The sequence below is a fragment of the Pipistrellus kuhlii genome, unplaced genomic scaffold (assembly GCF_014108245.1).
Source record: "Pipistrellus kuhlii isolate mPipKuh1 unplaced genomic scaffold, mPipKuh1.p scaffold_m20_p_1, whole genome shotgun sequence".
NCBI lineage: Eukaryota > Metazoa > Chordata > Mammalia > Chiroptera > Vespertilionidae > Pipistrellus > Pipistrellus kuhlii.
Genome location: NW_023425404.1, coordinates 88,421,510 through 88,444,742, shown reverse-complemented (window position 1 = coordinate 88,444,742; position 23,233 = coordinate 88,421,510). Strand labels below are relative to the sequence as shown.

The window sequence follows — 23,233 nt, the reverse complement described above, 5'->3', positions numbered from 1 at the left end:
TCCTTCCTCCTTCCTGCATTTCTTCCTCGTTGGTGGACCTTGCCTGGTCCTGCCCTCCTGCCCCTCGTTCCTGCCACCCGATTTGAGGGACTAGAGAAGCCATGCTGACCCACTTCTCTTAGTGGCCTCAAAAGACCTCCACTTGGCAATAATAAAAACATTTTTTAACTTAAAAAAAAAATAAAATAAAATTGGGCTCATCAAAAGATAAAGAGAAAATATTAAAAGCAGCAAGAGAAGAAGATGCTTTCCTGAATCCAAGATGGCTGCACAGGTAAATATCTGGCCGCAGCCACACACAACAATTTCAATAAAATACAACTAAAATATAAAATGGACATTACCCAGAACTATAGGAAAGTCGACTGACTGGAAATTCTATAGCAAGAAGCAAGGAGAAAACCAGAAGGAAGCGCGGAGGAGCTGTAAAAGCCTGAGGTACAGAGACAGGTGGCACGCGCGGAGAGGACAGAGCCGGAGAGGAGGGGCAGCTGAGTGCGTTCCCGACCAGGAAGGAGATAAAAGCTCCGACTGTGCTGGGCCCCAGTTCCGACTGCTCTGAACACCAGTTCTAGGCCAGACCCCGGGGACCCAGGCTCATCCATAGAGAGCTGGGCTGTAAGGCAGATCCTCGGGGAGCTGTGAAAGGAGGTCCTGGAGGCGCGCACATTGTGTGCAGAGAAGGGACAGTTGGCTGTGCTGCGGGATTGCCCTGGCGGGTAGGAAACTGGGGTTCCAGACTGCTCTGAACGCCACCTCCAATCCCACTTCCAACTGAACTGAACCCCAGTTCCGGGCTCATTGTGGGAGAGCCTAGACTGTTTGGTAGCAGGCGAAAATCGAGGGCACCTTTCTCTCAGAGGTGTTTGCAGTGAGTATAGGGTGGGGCTGATGGAAGCCAAGGCTGTAGGCTCCACCCTGAAACTCCGCCCCATCAGGGAAGCTGCGAAAACGCGACAACAAAATAGATCACAAACGAAAGAAATGGAGGACAAAAAGCGACTGGATATAGAGTTCAAATCTACGCTTATAAGGTTTTTCAAGAATTTCCTAGAAAAGGTCGATAAGTCCTATGAGGATTTGAAAAGGGATCAACTAGAATTAATAAGGAATCAACGAGAAATGATAAGGGATCAACAAGAAATAAAGAATACATTGTCTGAAATAAAAAATATTATACAGAGTCCTAAAAACAGAATGGAAGATTGCAAGAATCAAGTCAAAGATTTGGAACATAAAGAGCCAGAAGACACTCCTCTGCAGAAGCAAGAAGACAAGAGAATCCAGAAAATTGAAGATGATGTAAGAAACCTCTGGGACAACTTCAAGCAAACCAACATCAGAATTATGGGGGTCCCAGAAGATGACAGAGAGCAAGATATCGAAAACATACTGAAAGAAATAGTGACAGAAAACTTCCCCCACCTGGTGAAAGAATTAGACTTACAAGTCCAGGAAGCGCACAGAACTCCAAACAAAAGGAATCCAAAGAGGACCACACCAAAACAAATCATAATTAAAATTCCAAGAGCAAAAGACAAAGAGAGAATAATAAAAGCAGCAAAAGAGAAACAGGTAGTTACCTATAAAGGAGCACCCATACAATTGTCATCTGATTTCTCAACAGAAACCATGCAGGCCAGATGGGAATGGCAAGAAATATTCAAGGTGATGAATAGTAAGAACCTACAGCCAAAGATAATCTACCCAGCAAAGCTATCACTCAGAATTGAAGGCCAGATAAAGAGCTTCACTAATAATAAAAAAAAGCTAAAGGAGTTCACCACCACCAAACCAGAATTATATGAATTGCTGAAGGGGGTTCTTTCGGAAGAGAAAGTAAATAAAGATAAAAATTATGAACAACAAATATGTAACTATCAACAAGTGAATCTAAAAACCAAGGAAATTGCCGAGACTGGTTTGGCTCAATGGATAGAGCGTCGGCTTGGGGACTGAAGGGTCCCGGGTTCGATTCCGGTCAAGGGCATGTACCTTGGTTGCGGGCATATCCCCAGTAGGGGGTGCGCAAGAGGCAGCTGATCGATGACTCTCTCTCATCGATGTTTCTAGCTCTCTATCTCTCTCCCTTCCTTTCTGTACAAAATCAATAAAAATATTTTTTAAAAATAATAAAATAAAATAAAAACCAAGGAAAGTAAAAAAAAAAAAATCTGAAAAAAATATTAACTGGTGAATATAATAGAAGCAGAGGTATGGAAAGGGAGTGAACCGACGATTCTTGGGGCAAAGGGGAGAGGGGGATGTGGGAAGAGACTGAATATAAACTGTGCACCTATGGATGAGGACAATGGGGGGTGGGGAAAGGGAAGATGGTGGGATGGGAACCTGGTGGAGGAGAGCAATGGAGTGGGGGGTGGGGGCAGGAACATTTGTAATAATATGAACAATAAAAATTTATTTTTAAAAAAAAAAAGCAGCAAGAGAAAAGCAGTTACCTACAAGAAAGCACCCATTCGATTGTCAGCTGATTTCTCAACAAAAACTATGCAGGCCAGGTGGGAGTGGCCAGAAATATTCAAAGAACCTACAACCAAGATTACTCTATCCAGCAAAGCTACCATTCAGAACTGAAGGTCAGATAAAGAGCTTCACTGATAAGAGAAAGGTAAAGGAATTAATTACTGCCAAACCAGTATTATATGCAATGCTGAAAGATATTTTTTAAGAAGAGGAAGAAGAAGGAAAAGGTAAAGATAAAAATTATGAACAACAAATACGTTATGTATTAACAAGTGAATCTAAAAATCAAGTGAATAGCCAAAACTGGTTTGGCTCAGTGGATAGAGTGTCGGTCTGCGAACTGAAAGGTCCCAGGTTCGATTCCAGTCAAGGGCATGTACATTGGTTGCGGGCACATCCCCAGTAGGGGGTGTGCAGGAGGCAGCTGGTCGATTTTTCTCTCTCATCAACGTTTCTAGCTTTCTATCCCTCTCCCTTCCTCTCTGTGAAAAATCAATAAAATATATATTTTTAAAAATCAAATGAATAAAAAATCTGAATAAATTGATTAATATAATAGAATCAGGAGCATAGAAAGGGAGTGAACTGACAATTCTTGGGGGAAAGGGGTGTGGGGGTGTGGGAAGAAACTGGAAAAATCGTACACCTATGGATGAGGATAATGGGGGGCAGGTAAGGGCAGAGGGTGGGTGGGAACTGGGTAGAAGGGAGTTATAAGGGGGGGGAAAGAGGAACAATTGTAATAATCTGAACAATAAATATTTATTGAAATGAAAGAAAAGTAACCTCAAACTCTCATTTAATTAAAACTATACTAGGCCGGAATCGGGAGGAGGATCCAAGATGGCTGCACAGGTAAATACCTAACCGCAGCCGCACACAACAATTTCAATAAAATACAACTAAAATATAAAATGGACATTGCCCAGAGCTACAGGTAGTCGACTGACTGAATATTCTACAACTAGAAGCAAAGAGAAAACCAGAAGGAAAATCAGAGGAGCTGTAAAAGCCTAAGGTACGGAGACATGCTGTGCGTGCAGAGAGGACAGAGCTGGAGAGGAGGTGGAGGCTGAGTATCTGGCTGGCGTTCCCTAGCAGGAAGGAAATAAAAGCCCCGGACTGGGCTTAACCCCAGAAAAGGCAGCGCTGGACCCCAGTTCTAGGCCAGACCCTGGGGACCCAGGCTCAAACAGAGGGAGATGGGGCTGTGAGGTGGAATCCCAGGGGAGCGGCAAAAGGCAGAGCCCCCAGAGTCACGCATATTGTGCGCAGAGGACAGTCTGTTGATTCTGATACTAGACTGCCCTATCAGGAAGGAGATAAAAGGTCCAGACTGGTAAGAATGCAATGAGGAGCAGGAGCTGCTGCCGGGCACCAACAAGCCGAGTGCCAGCAAGGAGTCAGGCAACAGGGCCCCCGGGGGAGGTGCCGCTGGGCCCTCGACCACTGATCTCGGGCCACGGAGCCAAGGCTGGGGGGCTGCTTCCTGGGCGGTGCCAACCCCGGCAACAGGCTGAAGCCGCGCAGGAGGCCACGGAGAACAAAGGGGCCCCACAGGTCAGCCTGCAGAGCTTTCAGGATGAGGAGGAAGAAACCGAAGAAGTTTTCAATGTGAAGAAATCAAGTTATAGCAAAAGATAGTAAAATTACTTAAGAAAGAATACAGCTGAAACCAGTTTGGCTCAGTGGTAGAGCGTCGGTCTGAGGACTGAAAGGTCCCGGGTTCGATTCTGGTCAAGGGCATGTACCTTGGTTGCGGGCATATCCCCAGTAGGGGTGTGCAAGAGGCAGCTGATGGATGACTCTCTCTCATCAATGTTTCTAACTCTCTCTATCCCTCTCCCTTTCTCTCTGTAAAAAATCAATAAAATATATTTTTTAAAAAATAAATAAATAAATAAAAATAAAAAGAATACAAAGATCTTGAAAAATCAAAGACTAAGACAGAACTCAACTCAGCAGCCAACATTGCAACATAAATGTGTTTAAAAAAAAAAAAAGACAGAATGTTGGAGTGGCGGCGGCCAGGTCCAGAGTGGCCAGGCCTGGGGCAGTGGCAGCCAGGCCTGGGGGGGAGGTGGCCAAGCCCAGGGCGGCCAGACCCCGGAGCAGCCAGACCCGGAGCAGCTGGGCCCAGAGCAGCCGGGTTGGAGCAGCCAGGCCCAGAGCAGCAGCAGCCAGGCCCGAAGCAGCCAGAACGGGAGCGGCCAGGCCCGGAGCTGCAGGGCCCAGAGCAGATGGGTCAGGAGCAGCAAGGCCCTGAGCAGCAACAGCCAGGCTGGGAGCAGCCATGCCAGGAGCGGCCAGGCCTGGAGCAGCTGGGCCCAGAGAAGCTGGGTCGAGAGCAGCCAGGCCCGGAGCAGCAGTCACCAGGCCCAGAGCATCCGGGCCCAGAGAAGCTGGGTCCGGAGCAGCCAGGTGCGGAGCAGCAGCAGCAAGGCCCGGAGCATCCAGGCCGGGAGCGGCCAGGGCCAGAGCAGCCAGGCCCGGAGCAGCAAGGCCCTGAGCAGCAGCAGCCAGGCCCAGAGCGGTCGGGCCCGGAGCAGCTGGGCCTGGAGCATCTGGGCCCAGAGCAGCCGGGTCCAGAGCAGCCAGGCGAGGAGCAGCAGCAGCAAGGTCCGGAGCATCCAGGTCAGGAGTGGCCAGGCCAGGAGTGGCCAGGCCCGGAGCAGCCGGGGCGGGAGCAGCCAGGTCAGGAGCAGCAGCAGCCAGGCCTGGAGCGGCAACAGCTGGGCTCGGAGCAGCTGGGCTCGGAGCAGCAGTGGCCAGGCCCAGAGTAGCCAGGCCGGGAGTGGCCAAGCCAGGAGCTGCCAGGCTCGGAGTAGCCGGGCCCGGAACAACCGGTTTGGGAGCAGCCAGGCCCTGAGCAGCTGCTGCCAGGCTGGTAGCAGCCAGGCCAGGAGCAGCCAGGCCCAGAGCAGCTGATTGTGGAGCGGACCAGAGCAACAGAGGCCAGGCCTGGAGCAGCCAGGCCAAGAACAGCTCGCTCCTCACCTGCCCATGCCCCAGGGCTGCTTCTCAGACATGGCTGGAAACTTTGGGGGAACTTGAGGGTCTGCTGAATCAAGTCATGAAGGCTTAGATCTGGATGTATTGAGTTATTGTAGCACTGGGGTGTTGATCTGTGAGTGCCTTGTGTGGGGTCTGGATGAGGTTGGTTGATCTATTTGGAAGTGTCTTTTGTGTGAAGTGTATCTTTGGGCATGTGGAGGTATTATTGATTTGAGAAAATGCTAAGTTAACACATGTAATACAGTTTAGCCTGCCATATTCTAGGCATTTAGTTACTGCAATTAACTTTTCCTAATTCAATTTATACTTTGAACTTTTAAAGCTGGCAAGTCAAATATATTTGGCATTTTTTAGATTAATAACATTACATTTCTTTTTTTTTAAATATATTTTTATTGATTTTGTACAGAGAGGAAGGGAGAGAGAGATAGAGAGCTAGAAACATCGATGAGGGAGAGTCATCAATCAGCTGCCTCCTGCACACCCCCTACTGGGGATATGCCCGCAACCAAGGTACATGCCCTTGACCGGAATCGAACCCGGGTCCCTCAGTCCCCAAGCCGACGCTCTATCCATTGAGCCAAACTGGTCTCAGCGAGATTAATAACATTACATTTCTAAGAAAAAATACAAGACATCATAATTAAGAGCCTCAATTCTGTTCTCTAGATTTTTGATGAGGCAATCTAAATTTTACTTTCCTGTCTTTTTTTCTTTTACATCCTGCTTACTTAGGGGGGCGTTTCAGCAACAGATCTGGTCACACATTTTTTTAGATCTCAAAATTTTTTCTGGAGTTCAAACAAAGCACTGAATAATCTCTTTGCAGGAGAGCTAATAGTCTTGCACTCTCCGGCCTCCCCTAGACCTCTCCGCACCAGAGGCAATTTACTAAGATTTAAGACAATGTCAGAAAAAATGAATTTTGTTCATAGATCAATCACAATTCATACTTAAGTAGCTATATGACTCTGCTTAGCTGATACCAATGACAAGGAAGACTAAACATTGTAAGCAAGGCCATCTGGGCTGCTTCACCATGGAATCACCTGCCACTCCCTGCAAATCACTGGAGTAGCATTTAAATGCAAATGAACACATTCTTTAGCTGAAGACTCCCAGACATTCATGTAAACTTGTTACCGTTACCATCTAGTTTCCACCTCATGGCGGGGAATTTCAAAAGCTGCTTACAATGACTTGGGAAACCAGTTTTAATTTATCTCCCAGTTAATCTCCACCATTTTAAAAACTTATTCTGTACACAGAAAAGAGTTTTAAGTACAGCCCCAAACTATGTGTACTCATTTTGAACTGGCCTTTTCCCTTTACTGAGCACAGAAATTCGCCCTTGAGCTCTTCTCCTGGACCAGATGCTTCCAAGCTGGCCCAGGCCCCTGAAGCAAGGCTGCTGCCGCCGACACCCCAGCCACGCTACTCAGGCGGCCCCCGAGGAGGAAGCGCGGGTCGCCCCAGCGGCTTCCCGGCTCCGCCTCCCCTTCTCCAGGCAGCCAGCAAATTAACGCAGGTGCCTGCACCCCGAGCGAGGCCACCACTGCCCAGCCGCACTCCAACGTGCAGACTGAGCCCCGCGGGAGCCCCCCTCCAACCCAACGCCGCCAGGGGGCCCCGCACCGCCACGCCGGCCACACTTTGCTGACTCCATGTAGCCCGCAGATACCAAACTCAGACCTGGGAAAGTCTCACTTTCCACAGGTGAGGCAACGGCTCACACTGATCACCTCGTCCTGGGAGAGGCTACCATCTCTCTCCCCATATGAGGGTCCCTCTGGGGCCCTCCTAGGAGGTCAGAACGTCTTCTGACCTCCTGCCCGTGGCCTTCCTGGTGCATCCACCAGGCGTATTTGGGCACCAATTCCATGAGGTGTTTTACGTCCCTCCAGAGCGCTCACACAAGGACACAGACAACACACACCTACCGCGACCAGTCAGGCTCTCTGGATCGGGGTCTCTCATGGTCCTGGGGATTCTGGACGAATGCCCCCATATGTTACACCCAGACTTCGTGATCCCCAAAGACCATCAGGGAGCCGAGTCCAATGCAATAAACAAGAGCCTTTTCCATGCTAGCATGGGCTCTGTCCCACTCACGCCGGCAGCATGGCGGAAGAGAGAGCGTATTTCACTCCACAGTGGAGTCAGGAGCCCATTCTCACCCTACCCTGCCCTCTCAGTAACATCCTAAAATGAGCATTTTAAGGCTGGTAAGTCAGTCTTACTGACTCCCTCCAAGAGTCAGTCTCCTTTTAGTTCAAGTTTTCCCATTTCCAAGGTGAGACCTTTACTCTTATGACCCAAGATAGTCATTTCTGGATTCTTTGAAGCAAGCTAGAATAAGGAAAGAAACATAGTCATGGTTATGTGCAGCTTCCTTTTCAAGAAGATTCCTAAAACTGTCACATGAAACTTCTCTTTGGATCCCATTTGTTGGAAATTGGTTACTTGGTCAGATTTAAGGCAAGGACAGACTGAGAACTATTGTCCACTGGAAGTCGTTATAAGTTCGGAGATAAGCCAGAATTTCTTCTATGAAAAAAGAAACAACAGACATTGCACATAATTGTTAATTTTATATTAGTAAAATCTGCCCTCAATCAAATTTTCATATTTTATATCTCAAAAACTATTAAGTAAATGAAAATTTTATCAAAATTACAATTAAGAATTTTTTTCACTAAGTTAAAAAAAATTTTTTTTTATGTATACAATTATATACTACTAGAGGCTTGATGCACAAAATTAGTGCAAGGGGCTTGATTCTTGCAGCCTCAACTTCGTCCAGAAGGTCATCCAGAAGGTCGTCCAGATGGTTGTTCAGCTGTTTGGCCTAATTAGTATATTAGCTCTTTACTCTTTACTATATAGGATGGTGCAAATGCCTATTGTTTATTATTATTTATTATGTAAATTTATTGCCTGTTGTTATGGAGAAAACTGTAATGGATAATTAAAATTGGATGGTATTTAATGATGCTATCATCATCATCTTGGGAAAGGCATCCTTGGGCAACATGAGAATACACTGGGTTGTGCCCTACTTTTGTGAAGTTAAAAAGGAAAACATGAAGGTACTTCACATAAAGGTACTTCAAAAGGAAAACAAACAAACAAAAAACTAAACTAGGCCGAAACTGGTTTGGCTCAGTGGATAGAGCCTCGGCCTGCGGACTGAAAGGTCCCAGGTTCGATTCCGGTCAAGGGCACCTTGGTTGCGGGCACATCCCCAATAGGGGGTGTGCAAGAGGCAGCTGATTGATGATTCTCTCTCATCGATGTTTCTAACTATCCCTCTCTCTTCCTCTCTGTGAAAAATCAATAAAATATATTTTTAAAAAAACTAAACTAAAATAAAATAAAATGGGACTCATGACAGTATCTATTCCCTAGGGGTATCTTGAGAATGAAGTAAGAGAATTCTTGAGAACAGCTTAGTACAGGATTTAGTAGAAAATAAATGATAGCTGGCCCTAGTTGGTTTGGCTCAGTGGATAGAGCGTCAGTCTGTAGATTGAAGGTTTGCAGGTTTGATTCCAATCAAGGGTAAATGCCCAGGTTTTGGGCTCAATCCCCCAGAAGGGGGCATGCAGGAGGCTCTGATCAATGGTTCCTTCTCATCATTGATGTTCTATCTCTCTCTTCCTCTCTGAAATCAATAAAAATATACTTTAAAAAAAAAGAGATGAAAATAAATGTTAGCTGCTGTTATAGATTGAGTCTCAGCAGGGCACTGGCAGATATGTAATGGTGAATGAGACACATGGCCTAGTAGAGAAGAGAGAGAAAAACATCATCATTGGATAATATAGTGTGATCAATTCAGCTAGAGATAGACAAGCAAGAGGTAAGGGTGAAAGGTTCTAGGTTCTCTAAACATCCTAGATTTCCTTATGGACATTTTTTCTGTTTGTAGGGAGGGTGGCATGGGGTGGAGGCTCTGTCCCAGAATCTAAGTTCTTCCTCCCTGCAGAAATACTATTAGGAAGTGAATCTGTCTTCAGTGGTGGTCATAGTGAGAAGTGCTCTAAGAACCTTCAGTGCCTAATCTAATCCCTGACACTCTATCAACTGAGCCAAATCGGTTTCGGCTTTTGTTTTGTTTTTTAATCCTCACCTGAGGATATTTTTTCCATTGATTTTTAGAGAGTGGAGGTGGGAGGGAAAGACTAAGAGAAATATCAATCTGAGAGAAACACATCCATTAGTTGCCTCCTGTATGTGCCCCAACCAGGGAGGAGCCTGCAACCAAGGTACATGCCCTTGACCAGAATTGAACCCAGGATCCTTCAGTCTGCATGTCAGGTGCTCTAACCACTGAGCAAAAAGGCTAGGGGGAGATATGCTGTTTGTATGATTCTTTTTAAAAATATATATTTTTATTGATTTCAGAGAGGAAGGAAAGGGAGAGAGAGATAGAAACATCAATGATGAGAGAGAATCATTGATCTGCTGCCTCCAGTGTGCTCCGCACTGGGGATCGAGCCCACAACCCAGGCATGTGCCCTTGACTGGAATCGAACCTGGGTCGACGCTCTACCCACTGAGCCAAACCAGCCAGGGCTGTTTGTATGATTCTTTTTTTTTTTTTTAATATATTTTTTGAGTTGATTTTTATTTTTATTTTAAAATATATTTTATTGATTTTCTTACAGAGAGGAAGGGAGAGAGAGAGAGCTAGAAACATCGATAAGAGGGAAACATCGACCAGCTGCCTCTTGCACACCCCTACCGGGGATGTGCCCACAACCAATGTACATGCCCTTGACTGGAATCGAACCTGGGACCTTTCAGTCCGCAGATCGATGCTCTACCACTGAGCCAAACCGGTTTCGGCTGTTTTCCGTTTTATTATTCCTTAGTGTATGGTAAAGTTTCCTTTGAAATGCAAGCTGATTTACCTGAGCCAAGGGGCCCCAGAGGGGGGAGTGTTGATGTTTAGAGATGAACATAACATAATAGAGAAAACAGTACCCCTCTTTTCCTGGGCATGTTTGGTAGAGGCTGTGTGAATCAGTGTAGGGGAGGCAGAGTCAGGACTGTAGCCCCCTCACAAGAGGTTCCCTGGAGCTTTGGCTATTGTGTTCTTATTCCACATCCAAGGCCCAGGCTAGCCTTTGCCATACAGGGTTCCTGGTGACTCTCCTTGATTTGTGTGTGTTGTGACTTGTGAGCAGTTCAGCCTGGAGGAGGGGCTGGGTTCTGAGTCTTACAGAACTTAGGGCAGGGAGGATGAGAGGAGCCCCCAGAACTGACTGCCTTCTAGAATCCCACATCATCCCATCTGACCCTCCAACAACCCTGTCAATCCAGCATTATCCCCTTTTACAGATGAAGAAAGAGAAGCTCAGACAGGCTAAGGGCCTTGCATGATGATATTTACCATCATGATCAAGCATCAATGAGTCCCTGCTCATTAGCAGGTTTCAACAGCAATTCTTTGTTCAAACCTGCTAATGACTATGATACTCAGAGTAAAACCTGGTCTTCACAATGTTTTGCTCACTGCCTTTCCTCTTTGACCACCCCTGTACTGTTCACTAGCTCCCCTTACACTGGTCTCTTTGCTATTTACTCCAGAACAGGGAAGGCACATTCCCATGTTCCTACCTTAGGACCTTCCCTCTAGCTGTTTCTTTTGCCCAGAGCACTCTGTTTGTGCCTAGATGTCAGCTTCTCAACGAGGTCTACCTAGACCACATTTTAAATTCTGCAAACTGCCACGCACCCTTTTTGTAGCACTTATTTTTCAACATACTATACGATTTATTTATTTATTTATTTATTTATTTATTTATTTATTATACTTGTTTGATGTCTTCCCTTCACAAGAATGTAAACTACAGAGGCAAAAGGATCAGTATCTTGCCCTTTGAACAGTCCTGGCATTTAGAAGATTCTCGAAAAATGTGTCCAGAATGAACACAGATCTAAGGATTGTAGACTGGAAGCCTCTCAACTGGTGGCGGCTTCTCTTGGTTACTGGGGAGTGGGAGAGCGATTGCAGGAATGGCCGCAGGGGGCTCCCGCGCCTCCCAGGCTCTCGCTCTAGAACTACGTATCCCATGAAGCTCTGGGCACAGAGGGGCCGCGCGGGTGCTGCCGGGAAAGGCGTACGTGGGCGAAGTCAGGTGCGGTGCTGCCGTGATGGCCTCTCAGCGAGGTGGGTCTTGCGCCGGGGTGCAGGAGAGCGAGGGTGTGGGTCGAATCCTGGGATCCTTCCGGACTTGCTATGGCAGGTCGAACCCACCCTCGGGACTTTGCGGAAAGACGGATGGGCGTCAGGCAGGGGAGGGGTACCTGTGATGTGGATTGAGCCGTTTACTGCAGCCCTCGAGGAAGGTCTTTAGGGAAGAGGCCGCACGAGGGTCGCCTTGAGACAGCGTGCAGTGGAAAAGATTCTTCCTCTCCCTCCCCGTCATCTGCCCCACGTCAGCAGAGGATCCGCTTGCCCGTTTTATAGATAGGAACATTGGGGCCTGCAGAGAAGGGTCTCAGCTAACAACCTACAAACCCCTTATGTGACTTTGCTCCCCTCCCCGCCCCCCCCCCCCCTCCCCACGACAAAACCCGCAGCTCGTATCAAGTTTCCCCGGGACAGTAGATCAGGCCTCAGGGGTGGAGTGGAAGCTGACTCTCTGTCTGTGCCCCCAGTATTCCCACTTTCCTGTGTGGTGCAGCAGTATGCCTGGGGGAAGATGGGGTCAAACAGTGAAGTGGCTCGGCTACTGGCCAGCAGTGACCCACAGGCCCGGATCTCAGAGGACAAGCCATATGCAGAGGTGAGAGCCAGGCAGCCCACTTAGACTCCTCCACTCAAAAGGACACGTGGATCACCTGGGAGGGGGACACTGCAAAGAAAGAGGCCCTCTAGGATCTTAAGATTAGTACAGGTTGATGAACCCAGATGGTGGCACCAAAAGAAGAAAGGTTTTCTCATAATAGGCTGAGGTTTCCAGTATTTCCTTCCTCAAAGAACTCTTATTCAGTCTTAGACAATTAAATTTTTCACTTTGACTTTTACATTTTTAAAAAAATATATTTTACTGATTTTGTACAGAGAGGAAGGGAGAGAGATAGAGAGTTAGAAACATCGATGAGAGTCATCGATCAGCTGCGTCTTGCACACCCCCTACTGGGGATATGCCCGCAACCAAGGTACATGCCCTTGACCGGAATTGAACCCGGGACCTTTCAGTCCCCAAGCCAATGCTCTATCCATTGAGCCAAACCGGTTTCGGCGACTTTTACATTTTTATTTGATTAAAAATTATTTATTGCCCTGGCCAGTGTTTCTAAGTGGTTAGAGTCTTTTTTTTTTTTTTATATATATTTTATTGATTTTTCACAGAGAGGAAGAGAGAGGGATAGAGAGTTAGAAATAACAATGAGAGAAAATCATCGATCAGCTAGTTGCCTCTTGCACATCCCCTACTGCGGATGTGCCCACAACCAAGGTACATGCCCTTGACCGGAATCGAACCCGGGATCTTTCAGTCCGCAGTCCGACGCTCTATCCACTGAGCCAAACCGGTCCAGCAGTGGTTAGAGTCTTGATCCCTGCTCTTGCACTGAAAGGTCAAAAGGTAATGGGTTCTAGTCCCTATCAAGGGGAGGGTAGCTGGGTTGCAGGCTCAATCCTCTACGTGCAGGAGGCAACCAATCCATCCCTCTTACACCTTCGTCTGTCTGTCTCCCTTCCACTCTCTATTAAAAATGAATGGGGGAAAACATATCCTTGGGTGAGGATTAACAAAAAAAAGTATTTATTGATTAGAGAGATACATTGGTTTGTTCCACTTGTTTATGCATTAATTGGTTCTATTTTTTATTTATGTACTAGGGGTCCAGTGCACGAATTCATGCACCTTCAAAGAAATTGTGGGCCACAAGGCTGCAGTGGGCACAGGGACAGGTCTCGGCCCATCCTCCATGCCCCCACCCGGCCCCGCTCACTGCAGCCCCTGGTTCTGTCTTCCAGCAGTCTTGCTCCTGCTGCTGCTGCTTCCACACGCTGATGGAGCCAGCCCCACTCGCACCGCTGACAGTGTGGAGCAATTGGGGCCAGGGCTGGCAGCGATGTGAGGGGCTGGTGCCTTCAGCAGGTGTGAGCGGCTGCTGCCCTGATTGCCCCTCAGAAGGGGGAGGTGGAGAAGCCCTCAGGGGCAATCAGGGCATGCAGCTGCCGCTTGCACTAGCTGATGGCACCAAGTGATTGGGACTGGTGTCCGGCACCAGCAGCGGGTGCGAGTGATGGCTCCAGCACCAGCTGGAGGTGGGAGCAGGGCTGGTGCTGGAAGTGGATGTGAGTGGTGGCTCTGGCACCAGCAGTGGGTGCGAGCACCAGGCCAGACCACAGCATAGGGGAGCAAAGAAATTTCAGTAACCACTAGAAGCTTGCCCCAATGACAGTGACCGGTGCCCTGCTTTGGTATGGCGCCCCTGCTCGCCTGCTCCACCATCCCGCTACACCCAATGCTCGCCATGTTCTGCACATGCTCCCTGGTGGTCAGTGCATGTCATAGTGACTGGTTGTTCCACTGTTTGGTCTATTAGCCATTTATTATATAGGATTTTATTTATTCATTTTATTTCAGAGAGTAAAGGAGAGGGAGAGACAGAGATATCAATGATGAGAGAGAAGTTTATCAGTTGCCTACTGTATGCCCCATAATGGGGATCGAGCCCACATCCCAGGCATATGCCTATTGGGAATGGAACTGTGAACTCCTGGTTATTAGGTCGACACTCAATCACTGAGCCATGCCGGCCAGGCATTGGTTACTTCTTGTATGTGCCTTAACTAAGGATCAAACCCACAAACCTCGGCGAATTGGAATGATGCTCTAACCAATTGAACTACCTGCCAGGGCACTTTTTACATTTTTAAAAATATATATTTTATTGATTTTTTTATACAGAGAGGGAGGATAGAGAGAAACATCTATCAGCTGCCTTCTCCACACTCTACTTAGTATGTGCCCACAACCAAGGTACATGCCCTTGATTAGAATCAAACCTGGGACCCTTGAGTCTGCAAGCTCTATCTACTGAGCCAAACTGGTCAGGGCACTTTTTACATTTTTAAAGCTAAAATACTATATATTTCTCCTGCCCATTTAGTAGAGAAAAAGCCAAAGCATAGGGAGGCTTTAGCCTCTAAACCCAGGATGGCATAAATGAATGCTAACACCTCATGGAGCTATTTGAGCATCAGATATTTCTAGTGACCTTGACAGTGCAGATATTATTCTCCTTGTTGGACAGATGAGGAAACCAAGACCCAGAGACAGGAAATAACTAGTCTAAGCCATCACAGCTGGTTAGAGGCAGAACCTGGACTAGAGCTTGGGTCTCCTGACTCCTGGTATTCTGGGGTCCGCTGCCTCCTTTAGGTCCATGATTGCATGATCATTTATACCCAGTGCTGGGAGGCATGTCTTGGGATTCAGCTGCCCTATGGGGAACACAGGTTAACTCTGGGATTGGGGCAGGCAAACTGGTGGTGTATGTTTTTCCCTCTTTCCTCCCAAATTTCCTGTTTTTCCAGCTGTGGATGGGGACCCACCCCCGGGGAGATGCCAAGATTCTTGACAGTCGCATCTCTCAGAGGACCTTAGGCCAGTGGATCGCTGAGAACCAGGACTGCTTGGGCTCAAAGGTCAAGGACACCTTTAATGGCAAGCTGCCCTTCCTCTTCAAAGTGCTCTCAGTTGACACAGCCCTCTCCATCCAGGCACATCCTAACAAGGTATATGATCAGAATGGGGTACAATCAGGGTAAAGAAAAGCCTACTTTTAAGGCCCTTTAATTAAAATATATATTGATTTCAGAGAAGGGAGAGGGAGAGAGAGAGAAACAATGATGAAAGAGAATCATTGATCAGCTGCCTCCTGCACACGCCACACTTGGGACTGAGCCTGCAACCTAGGCATGTGCCCTGACAGGAATGGGACTGTGACCTCCTGGTTCATTTGTTGATGTTCAACCAATGAGCACGCCAGTCTGGCCCTTCTGACGACTTTTACTGCTGCTTTTACCTACCCACACTAGGCTTCAGCTCCAAGCTAAATCCAGGCCGGACAACTGGCAAGGCCAGGTGTTGGTGACACATGTTGGCAGCTATGTCTAAGTGAACAACTGACCAGCCTATGCCAGGGGAGTTTCACTTTACCCAGCCCAGGACTACTGATATCTGACATTTTCCATTTGGTTCTTTTAGGGAATACACCTTTTGGAACAGGGTAGGTACCCCAGCTGTTGCCTTGGCTCCACCCCCAGGGAGTCTTTCTGCAACAAGCCCATGAGTAACATCATAAGCATTTGCCTATCCAAACTCATTTCTAGATGAGCAAACACCAGGGAAGTGAGGGATTTATCCAAAGTCACACAGCTTGTTAGTGTCAGAATGTGGCTTGGTGTTTGGGTTTCCCTATTCGAAGTCTAGGCCTCTTAAGACTGCCCCATTTCTTCTCCAGATTTGGTCCATGTCTCTGCCCTGGGTTGGCTGAACCTGAAATTTCTGCGTTATGCCTTGATTGGGCTTGCTGCTAGAAGTAGAAAGCTACTGCTGTCTGGGGCCTGGGTGGGAATGGTATCCTGCTAGATGATGGCTGCACCTTGACCTTCCTCTTCTTCCCCTGGCCATCCCACAGGAATTGGCAGAGAAGCTGCACCTCCAGGCTCCACAGCACTACCCTGATGCCAACCATAAGCCAGAAATGGCCATTGCCCTCACCTCCTTTCAGGGCTTATGTGGCTTCCGGCCAGTTGAGGAAATTGTTACCTTTCTGACAAGTAAGGTTGAGTAACATGCTGACAACATGCATATTGGGGCTAGAATACATGGGCAACCTAGGGCTGAGCTAGAACAGTGGCCAAGAACAGGTTGAATGCCACAGGAACTGAAAGGCTGGTTAGCCTTATGAATTCTTAAAGCCACTGGGATAATCCTGTGAGATCAGGCTTAGTGTGGTTGCTGAGGGTTGGTAAGCAGTTGGTTTTCTTTTCTTTTCTTTTTTTTTTAAATATATTTTATTTTTTACAGAGAGGAAGGGAGAGAGAGCGAGCTAGAAACGTCGATGAGAAACATCGACCAGCTGCCTCTTGCACACCCCCTTCTGGGGATGTGCCTGCAACTCGGGTACATGCCCTTGACCAGAATCGAACCTGGGACCTTTCAGTCCGCAGACCGACGCTCTACCACTGAGCTAAACTGGTTTCGGCGCAGCAGTTGGTTTTCACTGAAGTTTGCTTAGCACCGCCTGACTTCTTGGTTAGGGATGGGATGGATAGGCCTCCTGCAACTTCCCACTTCTGTGGGTTCCATCTTGCCATTCCTGATATGGGCCCTGGCCTGGCCTTCCTGCAGAAGTGCCCGAGTTCCAGTTCCTAGTTGGAGATAATGCAACAGCCCAGCTAAAGCAGAGCCTAAGCCACGACTCCCAGGCCATGGCCTCTGCTCTGAAGAGCAGTTTCTCCCACCTGATGGAAAGCAAGAAGCAGCTGGTGGTGGAGCAGCTCAACCTGCTGGTGAAGCGGATCTCCCAGCAAGGTGGGTGTCACCATGGGCTGGGGCCAGCATCCTGTCCTAGGTCCCCAGCACAGACACTGGGCTATGGGGACAGGGTTCTCAACCCCTTTGCACAAGTGGAACACTAAAACAGGCCTGACTTAGGTGGCCTGTTGATGACTTAACATTTCTTTTTTAATCTTTGTGGACCAGGGCCCTAACTGGCCATCTTCTTAGATGGCTGGAGACAGATTGGTCTGGAAGACAATTAGGATGTTTTCACCCAGAATTCCAAGATTTCCCCATTCATACTGCTGCCCCCTATGGATCGATTTGTACGTTGGAGCTAGATAACAGGAAGGAAGGGGATTTTCTCTCTCCTCTATATGTCTGATGTTCAGAGCTCTCAATTAATATATCTTAAATACCTGCCCTGTGCCCAACCTTGTGCTAATTAAGGGGAGTTCAGGCAATGACTGTGGTGGGTGTGGCCATCTTTGGGTTAGAGCAGTGGTCAGGAAACTGCGGCTCGCTAGCCACGTGACTCTTTGGCCCTTTGAGTGTGGCTCTTCCTCAAAATACCATATGTGGAAGCACATGTAGTGTGATTGAAACTTCATGGCCCATGTGCAGAAGTTGGTTTTCGGCTCTCAAAATAAATTTCAATCGTTGTGCTGTTGATTAATGAGTTTGCCAACCACTGGGTTAGAGAATCAATAGTGAAAAACAAAGCAGAATGGACTCTCACCTATGAGCTTACATAGAACACATGAGGCCCCAGCTCCTTCTCCAGGTAACCCCAGAACTCTCTTGATTCTGTCTCTACACATTTCCCCTACCACTATTTTGAGCAACAAGCAACTGTTTTATCCAAGCCTACCAATTGTTTTTTTTTGTTTTTTGGTGTTTTTTCTGCTAGCATGTCTGTCCCTTTAGGGATTCTTGCACTCACAGCAGAAGTGGTTTCTTCTATCTGGAAATCTCATAGCACCTTGTTCATGTCAGGTATAGTCCTTGACACCTGTGAGTCTGTATCATGTGCAGACAGGCCATAGACCTGTCTCCTTGACCTTTCTGTGCCCAAGTGCTTAGCCCAGAGTAGGCATTCAGCTATCTGTATGAACTCAGAACCCTCCAATGTAGACCAGCTGGTTTCTTCATATGACACTGACACACTCTGGTTTTACTTACAAATACCCTCCCCTCCAATACATTTAAGACAACTCAGCTGTTACCCCCACCCCTCTCCCTGCTTATTTCTGAAAATCTTCCCTCACCACTCTAGCCCAAGCTGAACTCACATTTTGGCCGATGCTGCATTCTTTTTTTTCTTTTTCTTTTTAACCCTTTGCACTCCGAACCATTCTGGACATTGGCTACCAGCTACTCGACGCTACTTTGCGGCGGAAACTCAATTCCCCGTAATCACTAATAAACTGCAGTCTCCCCTGAGAGGGGACATCCGAATGATATGCTAGAATTCCGATGTCCCCTGAGAGGGGACAGCGGAGTGCAAAGGGTTAAAATATATTTTATTGATTTTTTTCACAGAGAGGGCGAGGGATAGAGAGCTAGAAATGTCGATGAGAGAGAAACATCCACCAGCCGCCTCCTGCACAGCCCCCACTGGGGATGTGCCTGCAACCATTGTACATGCCCTTGACCGGAATCGAACCTGGGTCCTTTCAGTCCACAGACTCAGTTTGGCTCTATTCACTGAGCCAAACTGGTTTCGGCAGTTGGTGCATTCTTTCTCATGCTATCTGAGGTGACCAACCTGGGACTGAGTAATTTTCTGAGATGCAGTACTTTCAGTGCTAAAAAAGGGAAAGGCTGAATTCTTATGTTATCTCTTAATTAGATTTTGAGTTCCTAGAACAGTGGTTCTCAACTACGGCAGTGTTTTTCAACCTTTTTTGGGCAAAGGCACACTTGTTTCATGAAAAAAATCATGAGGCACACCACCATTAGAAAATGTTAAAAAATTTAACTCTGTGCCTATATTGACTATATATAAAGTAATTCTCTTGAATAGGAATCAAATAAACACAAAGAAAGTATTTTATAATTACTTTATTATGAAATATTAAGTAAACAAAATAGTGAAAAATTATAAAATTCTTGTCTTTTCTGCACCTACGGCACACCAGGCAACAGTGTGCCGTGGAACAGCGGTTGAAAAACGCTGAACTAGGGGACATTGGCAATTATCTGGAGACATTTTTGTTGTCAAGCCTGGGTTAAGCCCTAGCCAGTTTGGCTCAGTGGATAGAGCATCGGCCTGCGGACTGAAAGATTCGTCAAGGGCACATACCCAGGTTTTGGGCTTGATCCCCAGTGGGAGGTGTGCAGGAGGCAGCCAATAAATGATTCTTTCATCATTGATGTTTCTCTCTCTCTCTCTGATTAAAAAAAAACAAAAAAACAGCCAAATCCGGTTTGGCTCAATGAATAGGGCATCAGCCTGTGACTGAAAGGTCCCAGGTTCGATTCTGGCCTGTGACTGAAAGGTCCCAGTAGGGGTGTGCAAGAGGCAGCTGATATATGATTCTCTCTCACCGATGTTTCTAACTCTATCCCTCTCTCTTCCTCTCTGTAAAAAATCAATAAATTAAAAAAAAAAGAAAAAAAAAGAAAGAGGGTGAGGGGACAGGCTGGGCCCAGCCCTTCACACCTTATTTAAAAAACAAAAACAAAACCATAAAACCTGGTTGGTCGCTTCTTGGCCTTTTGGCTAAGATCAAGTGTAGTATCTGTTCTTATCAGTTTAATATCTGATATGTACTCTATCCAAGGACATTATATTAAATGTATTTTTGGAGCAGGGAGAAGGAATGAAAAAAGAAAAACAAACGAAAAACCTGGGTTGAGGGGCTAGTGGTATCTGTGGGTAGAACTCAGGGATGCTGCTAAACATCCTACAATGCAAAGGATAGCCTCCATAACAAAGAATCAGCTAGCCCAAACTGTCAAAATGCTGAGGGTGAGAAACCAACCTAGCTTTTTTTTTTTTTTTTTTTAATGTTTTTATTGACTTTTTAGAGGGAGGAAGGAAACATGAGTAACATCCATCAGCTGCCTCCTGCAAGCCCCCTACTGGGGATCAAGCCCTCAACCTGTGCATGTGTCTTGACTGGGAATCGAACAGGCATGGGATGATGTTCAGCCAAGTGAGCCACAGTGGCCAGGCCATACGACATAATGCCTGCTGGGCATACAGAAAAAATGGCATCTGTAAGCTGGAATATCAAGGAAGGCTGGCCTCCAAAAGGTTGAGCATGTGGCTGGTTTAGATTCTTGTGGGCAGGCACTTGACTCTCTTGAGGTGGGGCTGTAAATACCACTGAGTGTACCTAAATGCTCTTGGGGTGCTCTGTGATTCTCAGTGGCTGCCGGAAACAATGTGGAGGACATCTGTGGGGAGCTCTTACTGCAGCTGCACCAGCAGTATCCAGGTGATATCGGATGCTTTGCCATCTACTTCCTGAACCTGCTTACCCTGAAGCCAGGGGAAGCCATGTTTCTTGAGGCCAATGTGCCCCATGCCTACCTGAAAGGAGGTGAGCCACGTTTTAGCAGTGAGCCCCCTGCCATCTCCCTTGGGCCCTGGGTCCCCTACCAGACAAACGGCGGAGAGGGTGCTTGAGACCTTTAGGGCCCTATCAGTTCTGACTTCCAGAGTTCCTAGTCAGCAAGCAAGAGACCAGGAAGGATGATGAGTACTAAGATGATGTCAGACACTGCTTGAATCATCATACTAACTCCTTGAGGTTATGATATTCATGTTAAACCCTGTCAATGTGTGGGAACCACAATTTGAACCTAGGCTATCTTGGCTAAAGTTCGTTCTCTCTCCTGCATCACACTGCCTTCATTTTTGTCCTATCAACTCAAGGATTTTATATTAAAATACATGTTGCCATAGAAGGGTGCTCCATTTTGATTGTTGGCCCTATGTCCATCATGGACAGGAATTTCTGAGAGAATTAGGAGTCTGAGGAGGGTTGTGGCTCCCCAAAGGTGAACCTGACTACCCCTAACAGCGGGTGAACTGCCACCTGTTTTTGTATCCAACATTTTAGCTTATTCTCCCAGAGAATGCACTTCACATGTTCTTACCTAGCTGCTGTGGATTGGTAGTGCTCAAGTTTGAAGGACCAGCCTTGGAGAGCCAAACACCAAGGCATCCTTCATCAGCTTAGCATATGTCCTCAGACTGTGTGGAGTGCATGGCGTGTTCAGACAACACAGTACGTGCTGGCCTGACATCAAAGTTCATCGATGTGCCAACTCTGTGTGAAATGCTCAGCTATACTCCCAGCCCCAGCAAGGACAGGCTCTTTCCTCCAAAATGGAGCCAGGAAGACCCCTACCTTTCTCTCTACGCACCCCCTGTACCAGACTTTGCTGTTATGAAGATGGAGGTGAGTAGGGGGCCATGGTGGGTGTTCTTTGCTTTTTTTGTGGGGCATGATAAACCCTGGCAAACCACACTGTGGGCTATACTTGGGGCGGGGTTTCCTTTTCTTGCTAAGTTCATTTGGTGAGATATGGCCCAGGGCCTGCCCACTCCTCTGTGCCGGGGTCCAGATGTAGGCCTCCATGCTGACAAGAGGTGAGCAGTGGGAGAGAAGGTGGTCCATGGGGTTGTCCTGTGCCTGTGAGCTGTTGGAGCAGAGACTGAGCTACATCATTCTTTTGTTTCTTCCCACCCAGGTCCCTGGTTCAGTCACTGAATATAAAGTCTCAGCATTGGACTCCGCCAGCATCCTTTTAATGGTGCAGGGTACAGTGACAGCCAGCACTCCCACAGCCCAGGCAGTAATCCCCCTGCAGCGTGGTGGGGTGCTCTTCATTGGGGCCAATGAGAGTGTCTCACTGAAGCTCACTGTGCCTGAGGACCTGCTGATATTTCGTGCTTGCTGTCTGTTGTAGAGGCCATAGCCATCCTGGCTCTCCTGCCCAGTCAAGTCACCCTAAATCCTGGCCACTTTTAACTCCTCAGGCCCAGCCCAAACTCCTTCCCTGCTCTGGACTGAGTACTTCCTGCAGTGAACTCAAAAGGTAGCAACTCCTGAGCAAGCCTAGGCTGAACCATCTTCCTGGGAGGGGCCCAGGTGAGGAGTAAGGGGCAACACTCCATTTGTATTCTCACCACTCCTGACACAAATTCAATGCCGGATAGAACAGTTATTTTATCTGCAGTATTAGACAAGTTGGTGAAACCTATAGTTAGCTCAACATCAGTTACAGCAAAAGGGTAGTAACTAATTTCTAAGAACAGGGTTCTGGCCGTGGGAGTGCCCATTTCTTCAGTGGCAGAGGAGTGAAAGCTTAGGCCTGTGTACCAGTTTTGTTCCTTGTCACCCTCTTGCTTTGTCAAAGCAATTAAAAGATCACTTGTGTTGAGGCACTGAATCTTTGGTATTTCAGTCTCTGAAGTGGGTAGGCTGGGCTCTAGAGCACTTTTATAGGAAGGTGTGACCAGCTTCAGCCTCAGATGCAGAGCTTACAGGCAGGCCTTGGGCCCTTCAGACAGTGGGAAGGTTATAAAAGAGCAAGATTCTTAAGGATTTGAGCTGGCCTTTGGGCTGAGATTAGCTTGCTAAAATCAGCAGCCTAGGTTTGGCCACACCTACTCATTTACAATACTCCCTGCCTGCTCTCAGGTTACAAAATTGAGTAGATAGGTCAAACTGTATAGCCTGCAAAGTACTGACTGGCCCTTCACAGAGAAAGTTTGTTAGCCACTTCTCTGGAATACAGTCATTATAGATACAGGGTCAAGATAATACAATTCGTCTTGTGAAGAGGCAACCTAAGTACTTTTTCTAAACTGGCAGGAAGTTCCTAGGAGGGCATATAACTTTCCCTGTGCCTACCATCTCAGGGGACACACTTCTGCAGGAGGCGGCACAGCTGTGCTTTGTCACTGAAGATTCTGTTAGAGCTTATCACCCCAGACTAAGCAGAAACCCAGTCTATTGGTTCCTTCCTGTGGGATAAGGGTTTGGATTCTCACAAAAGGATCTTTCCGGGCTATATCCCACACTAGACTCCCCATGCAAGTGAATTCTAGGAAACTACTCTTAAAAAAAAAAGTTCTGGTCAATCTGTTCTGGGTTTTCTTGGCCCCCAAATGTCCTTGGCTTAAAAAAACAAAGAAACCTGGTAGAAAAGGTCTGTCAAAGGGAGCTCATTCTAAA

At 47.2% G+C, this 23,233-nt stretch overlaps 1 protein-coding gene and 1 pseudogene across 6 annotated transcripts; both read left to right on the top strand.

Moving 5' to 3' along the window:
- Positions 1 to 11,584: 11,584 nt before the first annotated feature.
- Positions 11,585 to 22,440, top strand: MPI (mannose phosphate isomerase). Of its 6 annotated transcripts, XM_036455596.2 has the most exons (8): positions 11,585 to 11,677; positions 12,169 to 12,296; positions 15,065 to 15,265; positions 16,171 to 16,312; positions 16,887 to 17,069; positions 20,414 to 20,587; positions 21,243 to 21,451; positions 21,744 to 22,440. In XM_036455596.2, the coding sequence occupies exons 1-8, from the start codon at positions 11,662 to 11,664 to the stop codon at positions 21,960 to 21,962; spliced, it is 1,272 nt and encodes a 423-aa protein (XP_036311489.1). In that variant the 5' UTR covers positions 11,585 to 11,661; the 3' UTR covers positions 21,963 to 22,440. The 6 variants fall into 6 exon arrangements, with proteins under 6 accessions (XP_036311489.1, XP_045442754.1, XP_036311497.1 ...); XM_045586798.1 differs by lacking the exon at positions 15,065 to 15,265; XM_036455604.2 differs by lacking the exon at positions 16,887 to 17,069.
- Positions 19,742 to 19,946, top strand: LOC118709620 (annotated as a pseudogene).
- Positions 22,441 to 23,233: the final 793 nt, after the last annotated feature.

Coding starts and splice junctions, on each gene's coding strand:
- MPI (XM_036455596.2), top strand. Junction 15,266..16,170: donor TCCAGGCACATCCTAACAAG/GTATATGATCAG, acceptor GCCATCCCACAG/GAATTGGCAGAGAAGCTGCA. Junction 17,070..20,413: donor GAAGCGGATCTCCCAGCAAG/GTGGGTGTCACC, acceptor TGTGATTCTCAG/TGGCTGCCGGAAACAATGTG.